Source organism: Convolutriloba macropyga, chromosome 9, assembly GCF_964194025.1.
Source record: "Convolutriloba macropyga chromosome 9, txConMacr16.3, whole genome shotgun sequence".
Lineage (NCBI taxonomy): Eukaryota > Metazoa > Xenacoelomorpha > Acoela > Convolutidae > Convolutriloba > Convolutriloba macropyga.
Window position 1 is genome coordinate 7,076,940 of NC_134476.1, and position 13,028 is coordinate 7,089,967.

The 13,028-nt window shown below is 35.9% G+C and overlaps 1 protein-coding gene across 1 annotated transcript in view; it reads right to left on the minus strand.

Moving 5' to 3' along the window:
• Positions 1-13,028, minus strand: part of LOC142345583 (spermatogenesis-defective protein 39 homolog) — a 69,851-nt gene that overhangs the window by 41,759 nt on the left and 15,064 nt on the right. Inside the window, exons 4-5 of the mRNA XM_075397704.1 lie at positions 10,614-10,830; positions 6,578-6,683 (exon numbers count right to left, since the gene is read on the minus strand). Coding sequence (XP_075253819.1) covers positions 6,578-6,683; positions 10,614-10,830 — 323 coding nt within the window. The remainder of the gene's footprint in view (positions 1-6,577; positions 6,684-10,613; positions 10,831-13,028) is intronic.

The window sequence follows — 13,028 nt, forward strand, 5'->3', positions numbered from 1 at the left end:
GTGAATTGAATTGGGCTAAAGAAAAACGACTGTTCAGAGACACTTTATCATGTTTCAGACAACTTTTGGGTTAACATGACTAGCAACAAGGTCCAAAACATCCCCGCATATTAACGGAGAAGAGTAATATGATTGACAATTTAACTCATCTAAACCATGTACATCAAATTTTTTGGAACACTATCACATCGCCAACATATTAGCAAAAAAATTACCTCAGAATTTTTTTCAAGTATGCCAGCTTAACGAGAGATTAAAAAAGGTACAAACTGTATTTGGGAGTAATTAAAAATAAGGCCTAACGATGCTCAAATAAGGCTTAAGGGAGCAATTAACGAGAGCTTAAAAAAGGCTACCAACTTCAATAGCAACAATCAAAAACAAGGCGCAAAAAATTACACCTCGCATTAAGCTTTAGATTTTGACTATTACCCGCCGCATTCTATCGATACAATCTGAATTTTAAAATGAGACACCTCAAACAAGAGTTGAGTAACAGAAATTATGGTCAGGTCAGCCAAGCTCATGCTTGTCTTCAAACGATAGAGAATTATAGCTGTAAAAGGGGTTCAGTCATCAGAGATCTTCATTGAATCAGAGGGCAAACAGTACATCACCTTTCAGGCAGGTTATCTAATCAAGAATTAGTTATTGTTTCTAAGGAACACAATTGTTTTTAAAGAAAACTATAAAACGAAAAATGATCAATTGACAGCTCTACACAAACACTATTTTTACTTTCTATAACAGGAGAGGGAACACAGTGAATTTTATTGGGCGAAAGAATAACTGAACTATTCAAGGACAATTTTATCATGTCCAAAACAAGCCCGCATTTTAACGGATCGAAGAGTGTAATATGATTTATAATTTAACTCATCTAAACCATGTACATCAAATTTTTGGCGACAACTTTCACAAACAATTCAACAAAACCATTACCTCAGAAAAGATCGACAACATGAAAACTAGGACTCAATTTTTGCTTCCATTTTATTCCACGTATGTCAGCTTAACGAGATTAAAATCAGGTATCAAAACTATGAAGATCATCATCTGTCCAGAACTAACTAGAAGGGGAGAGATTACTTTATCTTCACAATCAAAATCACAATTTGAACCATTGAGCTACATCAGATTTCATCCTCTTATTCCGTTCAATATTATTGCTTAACGAAAATCGAGGTCAAAACACCTCATGTACGAAATTCTGAATATGAAGGCTACTGTATTCTTGGTTCTTAGTCCAATCAGAAGAACGAAAGTTTCATCTTTTCAGGTAATCAATGACATCTTTCATCATTCATTAAAATCGAGTAAATCAGAGCTTCTCAGTACTACCATTGACTTGGAAAATCAAACATAACAGACTAACGTCGCGCGAATTGCTCTCAAAAGACGGCGAGCAGTTGGTTTCTGGAGTAGTCAACTGAGGCTTAAAGATGTTAGCACTAGGGGAGGGGGTGATGCGAGTGAAGGCTGAGGCATTTTTAATTCAAAACTTCGAAGACTACGAACCGCCCACTTCGATTCTAGTAAGGCGTAAGGCTCCAAGAGCAACTTAAAGCCTGAATTTCACGGTGAACCGAGGTCGACCTAACGAGAACAATCCATGAGGCGTATCAAAATAATCAGGCAATTAAGTGTACAGAAAAAGAAATTTACAGACGAAAATTCTATATCAGCTTAACGAGATTACAATCAGTTAGTCAAATCTAAGGGTATTCATCACAGCATTTCCGTTTTCAAGAGAAAGCGCGTCAAACGATTTAAAAAGCAAGCTAGGCCAAAAATTTCCATAATTCAAATTAAAAACGCCAATTTGCTTTTGAACAGATTTATATTTCGATATATTAAACAAATCAAGAAACTGACATTGTCAGAAATGAAGTCATATCAGATGTCAGACAGCTTTGGGTAAACATCATTATCGGCAACGAATCATTCATTCAGGTAATCGATCAAATTACATTGATCTAGTATCATTTAAACAAACATAAGGTCGGCAGATTGGTTTTGGTCGTTACTGGCAGTTTAAGCTCAGGGAGGCTACCCTCAATGGGCGCGGATTCCCATTAACCAGTATGTGATTGAAAGAACAGAAAAAAATGAAAATATTGTACAAAAAAACATTAAGTGCAAACTCCAGTGGTTTCATTTCACAATTAGACATACACCTGTTTCAAAGTGAGAGGACGTAAGTGCTAGTATTACTACCAAAAAGCATTCGAGATTCTAACGAAGACTTTTAAAAACAAAGTTCAAGAACCGTGCATCTAAAATTTGGCTTCATGGGTTTATTTGGTTTCTATTTTTGATTTCGTTTTTTAACTCTGTTCATTGGTTGCTCGGCTGAGCAATTATTGTTTGAAAGCAATTTTAGCGGAATGAGAGAATGGTGAGGCTAGCCTTAAAGATGTCAAAAAAGTCACACGCAAAAGGTTGAACAAGCTGTGAACTAAAGTAAAGCGAAAATTTTTATACAACTAAGTACAAATGAATAGCAAGACAGTTCCCGACACAATCAAAGAATTTTTGTTGACTAAAGACCTAGAATGGACAACGAGTGAATTAGGAAAACCATTTACAGAGAAACCAGATGCAAAAAATTGAAAAAAAAAACAGTAAAAGTCAAAAAGCTGCATGTGAAGAAAAAATCCAGAGAACGAAATATTGTTCATAGACCATTTGAGCCATATATTGAGCAAAATAGAGCAGAAACATTGACGCAAAACTACTGGCTTCCTGTTCAGGCGTGAAAAAATCGTCACTTCAATTTGACTTCAAAAATCATGAAAATGTGTGGAAAGATCTTAAAAAAACATAGCGGGAAACTCCGGAATCAACTCAAGTCCACTTCGGGTTTATTGTTCGCTCGCTCACATCAAAACAAAAAAACACCGCAAGAATTGAGAAAAAGTTTCGAAGAGTCGTCTCTGACAAAAAAAACAACTACAAAAACGAAAAAAAAAAACAGTCAATTCATGAAATATTTAACATCTGAAAACAATCAAAATTTTGAAAACTTCAATGATATCCTTTTATAAAATACACTGAGAAGAAAAGCTCAAGCAACAATAGGAAAGCCACGAAAGGTTCACAAACTTGTCAAAAATAGAAAAACTGCAAGAAATTAACAAAAAACAGTTTTAACTCGCCCTATTTTTTTTGACAAAGACCACAAAAATTAATAGTTTTGCAAATTAAACTGTAATCAATTGGTAAATCTGAGCGTTTTTCCAATTCAGAAAGTTGCAAAAATGGCCAAAAAATCATCAAAATAGCTGAAAACCAAAAATTAGTTAAAAATTCTTATTAATTACCGAGAACTTTAAGAATACTATTAACACAAACAGAAAGCAATTAACTTAGTCCAATCAAACCTATTAATGAAAGTTAAAGTCAAAAATTGGTTAAAACCAAACAAACTGCTTGAAAATGCAGCACGTGATAAAATTTCGATCGCTTAGAAAATTTGTGTATTCCCGAAATTCTCGCTCTCGAAAACAGCAGTATGAACAAAAAAAAACACTTATCGCTTCAATTTCCAAATTTTTTCGACACCTAAACCACTGTTTTCACGCGTTTCATTTCCCTCAAAATTCACTCCAATAAAAATGATTAAGCAAGGACTTCTCCAATTCTCAGAGTCGTAAAAAGACAGCGCCCCAATACAATTCAGAATCTTTGAATTACAGTAATCCCACTATAATAGCCGGCTGAGAAAATGAAGGCTGCTATTAATCCTATCTTAATATTGATATCAATTAAAACAAAACTGATCGAATATGCGGATACATCTTGTTCAGTTATGAAGTAAATCATAGATCAGACAGCTTTGGGTAAACATCACTGACTATGTTCAGAAACACTTCTCCACATTCAGAACGACTTTCTGGGATACTTTTGAGTAAGGTGACAATTATCTCAGAACCACCCCACTTTATCTTTAAACTGTCATTTAACTGATGATTTCATTCCAGAACATAGCTGGCAGATTGCCGGAATAGCTGCGAAAGAATAGACCTGCGTGTCATATAATAGAGATAGAAACAGATACAGATCTAAATTGAAAAATCGACGACGCTCAAAAAACTAAGTAAAAAAAATTTAAGCGAAAAATTGATAAAGGTTGTTAAAATTCAGTCCGCAGAAGCCTTTTATTAGGGACCTTTACTGCACAAATGAGTTCCGCTGACCTTAAACAAATTCAAATTAAACTTAAGTGCAAAAGTCATTTTATTGAGTGAGGTAAGTCACGTATGATCAAAATCGCATCACGCAAATAACCAAAAAACGTTTGCTAAAGCGAGTGAGAAATGACGTTACGCGCGCAAAAGCCGTTAGTGAGCGGAAGAAGTCATTCAGAAAATTTGACATTTTCAGCTTTGCTGTGTGAACAAATGTAAAACGAAAAAAAGGCGTCAGACGACGAAACAAATAAACATAACAGGACGTACAATTCAAAGAATTTTCATTAACTAAACAGAAAACTAGAACCAAAAAAGAAAAAACTGAATAAATCAAAGTCAAATTGCCGCATGTGAACAAAAAACCACTAGCGAGAAAGCGAATTTTTGTTCAAACACCGTTTTCTCACTCTACTTTAAATTTGGAGCAAAAAAATTTACGCCGCAAAACCACTCGCTTTTTCGCTCCACTTCCTGTTTCGGCTTGACCAAAATCACTACTCCTATTTGACTTCAAAAATCATGAAAATGTGTGAACAGAACTTAAAAAAAATAGCCCGAAGAATTCCGAAAACGACTCGAAGTGAAAATCTATTTAACCGCCATCCAAAAACTTGCCTACTCATCAGAAAAAAACTTGCCTCCACTAATTTATGATTTTCTCGAAAGCAAACCATAAAACAAAGTAAAAAAAAATCGAATCTGTTAAAATAAAAAAAAAATCTGATCATAACTTGAGATCCCGAAATAACTATCTCTGCCAAAATTACTTCATCAAAACTACTAGTACTTACTAAAACCACTTAAGTGAATGTTTTAAAAATACTTGAGGCCAAATTATGAAAAAAAGCTCTTAAAAACAACTTGCACTAAAAAACTGGAAAAAGTTAGTATATTTCTTATTACAAAAGCATATAAATCCAAAGAAAAATTCTTTTCAGACAATAGGGCATCCAGATGCTCGCAAAAACAATAGACAAGTCATAATAGTCTAAGAAACTTGTCTCAAAAACATAAAAAAAACCTGAAAAACTGCAAAGAAAAAAATTAAGAAAAATAGTTCCAATTTTCGCCATTTTTTGTCATATTTTTGTCAACAAAATTATTAATATCCAATATTGCCCATACTTATTACTAAACAACTAGAACAACTATTATGAATCCTAAACCTCCACAAATGCCATAAAAAATTAAGGAATAGAAACGGCATTCAAAAACAAATTCAACAAAAAACTATAAAAACTAAATGAGTTTTTTTAATAGTACAAGGAAACAAAGCCGAATAAGGTTCTTTTGCAAATAGAGCAATGAAAAACCTGCCAAACAATGGGCAAGTTATAAAAGGATGGGTAAGACACTTGAGTAAGATTTTAAAAAAACAACTGCAAAAATTGAGAAAAATGGTTTAAAATTTCTCAATTTTTCGGTCATTTTTCCTTAGAAAAAAATGATTTATACCAACAAAACTTTAGTCAATTGGTATCTGACAATTCCTTAATTAACAAGCTTCTATTCAAATCCCATTTAAACAGTAAAACAAAAAAAAACAGGTAAAAAACCGTTATATTTCGTCTAAAAATCAGCAAACCTGATCAAAAACCTCCAAATTAGCATTAAAAATCAAATTAACTACTTGAAACCTTCAATTCCTATCAAAACAAACCTAAAACTAATACAATATCATAATCAAACTTCATAACCATCAAAAGTTGCAAAAAACTGCTTTTAAAAGCCGCACGTGAAGAAAAAAATTTCGCTCGCTTAGAAAAAATTTTTTCACACATCAATTTCTCGCTCTCTCAAAAACAGCGGTGTGAACAAAAACCACTCTCTTTTCGCTCCGCTCTTCACTTTTGTTCAGCACCAAAATCACTCCAAATTTTTTCACGCGTTTCATTTCCCGCTTCAAAATTCACTCCAAAAATTGATTAAAAAAAGGACTTCTCCAATACTCCTCTTCGAGTCGTAAAAAAGACAGCGCCCCAATACAATTCAAACTCTTTGAATTGTAAAAAACCAAGAGCACCGCAATATGGCTTCGCGCAGCTTACAGCTTTGCAGCTATAATCACCATTCCTATAAACCACACAACTCCTCATTCTATAAAAAAAAATTTTATCGAGAATCAGCAATTTTCGTCATCAATTCAACTACTATTTCAAATGCAGCATTTTCAGAAGCAGTATTCATATCACGTAATCAATTAACCACATTTCACCATTGATAGATTGATCCGATATGAATTAAAACAAAGTTGACAGAATTTGCTAGCACAACCTGTTCAGTTACGAATTAAATCATAGATCAGACAGCTTTGGGTGGACATTGATCATAATAATTGATCAGAAAATATTTCAAATTCTTTAATTAAAAAAGATTGCACTGACTTGTTAGCTTTGCGTAGCAGAAGGTAGAACATGTCTCTATGTCTGCCAAGTGCCTTGTACAGCTTCTCCAGATTTGTGTAATCTGCCATTGAGGAGAAATAGGAGACTGCAAACAAAAATACATTTCTGAACTACTAGGCATTACTAAGGCTCGGTCATTTTTTCCTTGCAGCAGTCATTATACTTCTGCCACTTTTCGCAGACATTTTTGTTCCCACGTGGTTTGGTCCCACAAGATTGTGTTTAGCAAACATAACCGACTAACATCGGGCAAGTTGCTCTCAAACAGGCGAGCGGTTGGCTTTATCAGTAGCTAGCTACGTTTTAGCGAGACTAGCTTTAGCCTAATTGAAAGGGCGTGAGAGAGCGCAGCGCGGGGTGGTGTGCATCGTGGGGGGGGGCTGATGGGGAAAAGTGGGGGAGGGCAACGGTTGGGGTTGGGGGGTCAACCTCTAAGAACCTCTCTTTACACAATAAGTAAGTCTCCAAAACAGTTTCTGTGAATCGCATCCTTGGGGACTAGTGGGCTGAACGGCTCTAAGAGCACTTAATGTCCGCTGGGCGCTACCTGTTTATCCCGTTTTTAAGGACGAAAAGTCAAATGGGTCATAGACGAAAAATCGGTGAAAAATCGCATAAAAAGACCGACAGGACTTTTACATTTGCTACAAACTTTGTTTGAGAGCAAATAATTATTCAAATTCCATTCTATATTTTGGCAGTAAGAAACTTCAAGTAATTCTCACAAGAACTTCACGAAGCCATTCTCATGACACATGGTGCAAGTCATATGAGACGGGTAATTCGCAAATTTTCTCTCCAGAGGAAACTTCTGCTTCGTTTCAAGTTTTGGTTCTTAATCTAACCAGGAGCGTTCTAAAAACCCTCATTTTAGAAAAACCATTCGACAAAAATATCTCCACGGGAATATAATGCCGCTTGACTGATAAAAGCTGCGCATTCGACCATGCCTTCGCTGCCCGTGCGACTTAGTATTTTTTCCTTTCGAGATCAGACCGTTTGTTTTTCCGTGGGGTTTAATTCTTAGAACTAATTGAGAGGTCATATAGGCGAATTTCATTTTGGTCGAAGAAATTCAGTTGTATATAGATAGTTTAAAATATTCAGTATGCGATAGTTTGGTGATTTTTCTGATTTTTTGTAGTTATATTCTACCTCCCATAAAAACATGGCCGGCAGACTTCGGGAAAATAGCAGTCATTGACCTCAGTGACCTACGTTAAGATTAATAAGATTAAAACCGCAGTAAAAAATGAAAAATTGATAGCAGCCTAATTTCTTAATGTTTTTCGAGAACGATTGCTTAAATAAGTCTAGAAAAATTGGAGGACAATAAACTTTGTATTAAAACCAATTAGCAGTATATGCACCGGAATTTTGATAACATTATGCGTTAAGGCTTTAAACAAGTCTTAGCGCCCGGGCTTTATTGGTTTATCGCGTTTTTGCTTTCGATTTTTGACCTTGACTGTATTCGCCTAAATGCGCTGAATGAAACAAAACAGTGAGAGCGGTAAGGCAGACGTCAAACACCAAAGGAAATCAAAAGATGAAACAAATTTCGAAAACGAAAAGAGCGCCTAAATAGCTATTCAGTGGCTGGCGTACGCTTTTTGAGCAACAATCCCGTCTCTTTGGAAATCAATTAGACCTGTTCATTTGAACGTTTTCAAGAAATCGTCTTAATTCTGCCACATTGTCATGACCAACTAACGTTGAGGGTCTCTGATAATTGATAGCCTATGCTAAATTAAAATTCTTCAGCACTTTCAGAAGAAAGTAAAATCAGACTTGTAGAGCTCCTCTTAATGCACGGGGACACTTGTTATCCAGAAGATTAGCCAAATTATTTCATTTCTGAGGATGGAAAGTTGAATGGTTAGATGAATGCGTCCAAAAGCACAAAACTCAAAGTGAACTAACTGTTAAAGAGTTTTGCACAAAAAGCAGCTTTCTGACAGTTAATTTTTTTTATTGCAAGCAAACTAAAACGTTTTGACTTCATAACAAATATAAAGCGCGCAAAGTAAAGTTTTTTGCACAAGGCTTTTTGAATTGATTACTAAATACAAGAAAAATATCTGTATTGAGTCAAATGCCAAACTGATGAACTAAAATAATAGCCGATAGCTTTCTGTCTTGTTATCAATTTTATCAAGAATAGTGTTTTTTTGTAAAGTTTTTAATCGATTTAATCCCCTAAAACTGAAAAAGTAGAACAAAGTATTCACGCAGAAATTGGTTCAAAAGCAGATTGTAATCTATTTCGTAATCTAAATAAGCATTTAGGAAATAAGTTGAAAGGACTCAAAGAACAAAACAACTGACCTCTAAAAATGCGGTAATAAACAGCATGGGTTTGTTTAAAAATGCAGAAAAACTATTGTTTTTCTGGATTTCTTTCACTGATGAAGAAAACTTGGACGGTGTCTGACCTATGATGTTGCACTTTGTTCTGAATTAAAATAAAAATCAAAGCTGTCTTAGTCTGACACGGACAGACGGGTACTTTCCAAATAAAACGATCTAAAGGAAATCTATAACTGGTCACGATACGAGGCTTCGACGAAACGCCGTGAGGACGCAGTGTCCAACCTCAACATTTTTCTTCCAACCTACCTACTTCTTCTTAGTGCATTTTAATAGTAGCCAGCTGAAACTGAATCTTGCTGGTTTTTCTGAAAAGCAGTAATGCAACAATTTCAAAAAAGCAAAAGTTGCAAAGGCATCAAGTATTCGGCTAAAGGTTTTCACTCGTTCATTCCAGAAGACGATAGCATGACATCTCAGGCGACTTAAGTCGGGCGAATTGCTCGCAGAAGACTGGCGAGAGGTTCACTTCGGTAGTTGCAGCTGAAACCTAGGGTTGAGAGCATTAGTGAGGGAAGAGGGCCGAGCGGATTGCAGTGAAGGGGGTCAGCGATGGCCGAGGGTTGAGACGGGGGCTAAAGGATTAAAAATCACCCTTCACAGCAAAATTTTCTCGAAGTTTTGGTGAATCGCATACTTAGAGACAAGTAAGGCGGGGCGCCTGCAGCAGCAGTCAAGCGCTTCAGGCTTGGCTAGAAAAAGACACACACCAGAATAAATCGAGGAATGGTAGCTTGGACAAAAGAATCGAAGGTTGATAGAGTCCTAGAGTAGTCGTAGAGAGCAACCTGCGTTACAACTGTCACATCTGATCCTGGAACATCAGCGATGTCGGCCGAACATAAAAATGGACAGTTGTTACTGATGTCTGGAGCTCCGAGAACCAAGCGCATCTGAGATGGGGAGGAACAAAAAACATGGAATATTCGAAAGAGCTCAGGATAAAATAAGTGCGCATGAAGATGGAACGGAGGAGAATTGAGAGGCTCGGTCACTCATTGCGAATGCCTGTAAACAGAAGAACCCGGCACGTTGATTGCCCATGTCTCGAGAAAAGGGATTAAGTAAAGAAAGAAAGTTCAGATGTACTTCTTTCTGGATGAAACTGACGAAAGAAGCATGATGGGACCCGACTAGGGTCGAAAACAAGGCTCAGGATGGAAAAACCAAAGTCAAGGACCGTTTCCACCACATAGCACTCTGGGAGTCAGTACAAGACAACGGAAGGACGGGAGATCTTGTGTGATCCGAATACGCTAAGGAACCAGACAACGTGCCAGGAAAACATAAAATTATGTAAGCCAAGAGCTGGACCTGCCATTCATGTGAAAGAATATACCGAAGAATCGTAGTGATATGAATGTTCTAGTAGCCCACAGAAGTCAAATAAACCACGCTAAATGCCGAACAAGCTGTGAACCCAGGAAAAGCAAAACCTAGACAAAGTAAAAATAGGTCAGTGCCACAATAATAGCTGGCTGAGACGATGAGAGCACTTAAAAACTTTGCCGGTAGATTGCCAGAAAATAGCCGCCTTTGACCGCTACTGAAAAAACTGCCTTAAATTATTTCGTAGTCTTCTATTTGTTCTTCCGTCAGGGATACCTGCCCGAAAATTGACAACCAATCCATCATAATTCTTTACCTAAGTGACGGACTGCGTCCTGGTGTGGAGTTATGATCTCCTGAAAAACGTCCTCGCTCAGACTCCTGTACAAGAAGAGAGCCACTTTGGTGATGCAAGCTCCATTCAAAGATTGACAGGCCCTTTCCAACAGCACTCGTTTCTGTTTTTCACTTCTGAATACTTCCAGCACTGCTTCTTCGTTCCGCTTTCCACCTGTGGTCAGCTTAGCTATGACCTGAAAGCAAAACAAATCGTAGATAGACATAGCTTCAAGAAAGCTGTATTTGTCAATTTGAACTATTTTAACTACAATGCAAGATTAACGGGTAGTCAGTTTGCGGCTCTAATTCTGATTTGCTAAAAATCACATGGCTCATTCCATCATTCATTTAAGCTAAGTAAAAATTAATTAATAAGAAACATAGCCGGCAGATTGCCGAAAAGTAGTCACCGGTGACGCACTTGATGCATATCGGGATTGAAACAAAAAACATACCCGGCAGATAGCCGGAAAATTGCCGCCGTTGATTCCAATCAGCATGATTGGGATTGAACGAATAGAAGATATTGAAAAAAAAAGATTTTTGTAAAAAAGAATTTTTTAAGTCCGATTTATTTTGATGGCATTTCGTAGTTGAACATACTTCTGTTTCTTAGAGAGAGGCTACAGGGGCTACTATCAATACCAATAAGCATAAGAGATATAGGATAACTAAGACTTATAGGAACGACGTTCAAATAGCGGGCATCTAAAATTGGGCTTTATGGGTTTATCCCGTTCCTATTTCTGACTTCAATTTTTCATAGTGACTCTGTTCATTTTGAATTGCTTTGCTGAGCAACTGATGTTCAAATTCACTTTTAGCAGAATGAGAGAACAGAGAAACTAGCCTAGAGAAGTCAAAAAGATTTCACGCAAAATGTCGAAAAAGCGGCAAAATGGTAAAGCGAAAAAAAGTTCGAAGTAAAAAAATAGGAGCGCTATAATAGCCGGCTGAGAAGATGAGGGCGGCTATTAAAAAGAAGAGATAAATTGACAGTGTCAAAAAGTGTTCTAATTTGGCGTACAGTTTCCAGCCTCTAAACTGAAAGCTAATAAGCTTAATACCAATGTCAGCTAGCAAACACTCTAATGAACTTTGATAACCTAATTCTCAATGACTTAATGACCGCGCTTTTTCGGTTTATCCCGTCCCTTTTAATTTTGTTCTTTTGACCTTAACTGTATTCATCATCTTGAGTAATTCATTGAGTGAATGGATTTAAAAACCACTCAGTTGAAACAGTAAGTCAGAAGTCAAGCGTGAAATTCGAGAGTTATGTAGAACGAAAAACTTCATCAAAAAGGTAAAGCGAATTTTAAAAAACATAGCATGACAAGCCTTGACGTACAATTCAAAAAATTTTCATTGACTAATCCAAAAAAACTAACCTAGAACGGACTATGAGTGAATTGCGAAAACTATTTTAAAAAATTCATAGCAAAAAAATAAAAGAACAAAATCATGTCAAAACGCCGCATGTGAACAAAAAAACCATCAGAGAGAAATGGATATTTGGTTCAAACAAAAAACTAGGCCTAGAATGAACTATGAATCGACTGAGAAAACCATTTAAAACAAAAAGACAATCCAAAAAATCGAAACAAAATCAAAGAAATTGCCGCATGTGTACAAAAACGAGGAGAAAACGAATTTTTGTTCAAACACCATTTTCACAATCTTCAAAAATTTTACGCAGCAAACTACTCGATTTTTTGCTCCAATTCTTGTTTTGGCGTAAACCAAGTCACTACTCCAAATTGACTTCACAAATCATGAAAATGTGTGAACAGATTCCGGAAACGACTCGAAGTGGAAATCCGTTTAAACGCCATCCAACTACTCATAAGACAAAACGTGCCTCCACTATTTATGATTATCTTGAACCAAAACCTTTAAACAAAAAACTAAAAACAAGAAAATCAAATCTGTGACTACAAATATAACAAAAACATAAAACAATAGTAAAAACAAGAAAATCAAATCTGTGACTACAAATATGAAAATAAATCTGATCAAATTTTGTCGTAAATTGTGATCCCGAAAAAACTATCTCTGCCAAAATTAATTAATCAAAACAACTAGTTCTTATTAAAACCACTTCTGTGAATTTTTCAAAAAATACTTGAAGCCAAAAAAGCTCTTACTTGAACTGAAAAACTTGAACTGAAGAACTTGAACTGAAAAACTGGAAAAAGGAAATAAAATTTTTAATAATACAAAAAGCATATAAATCCAAAGAAAAACTCGTTTCAGCCATTAGGGCATCCAGACAATTGCAAAGCAATAGGCAAATTATAATAGGCTATGAAACATTAAAAAACTTTAAAACTTTAAAAAAACGTTTATACCATCAGGCAAATTAGAATAGGCTAAGAAACTTTAAAAAACG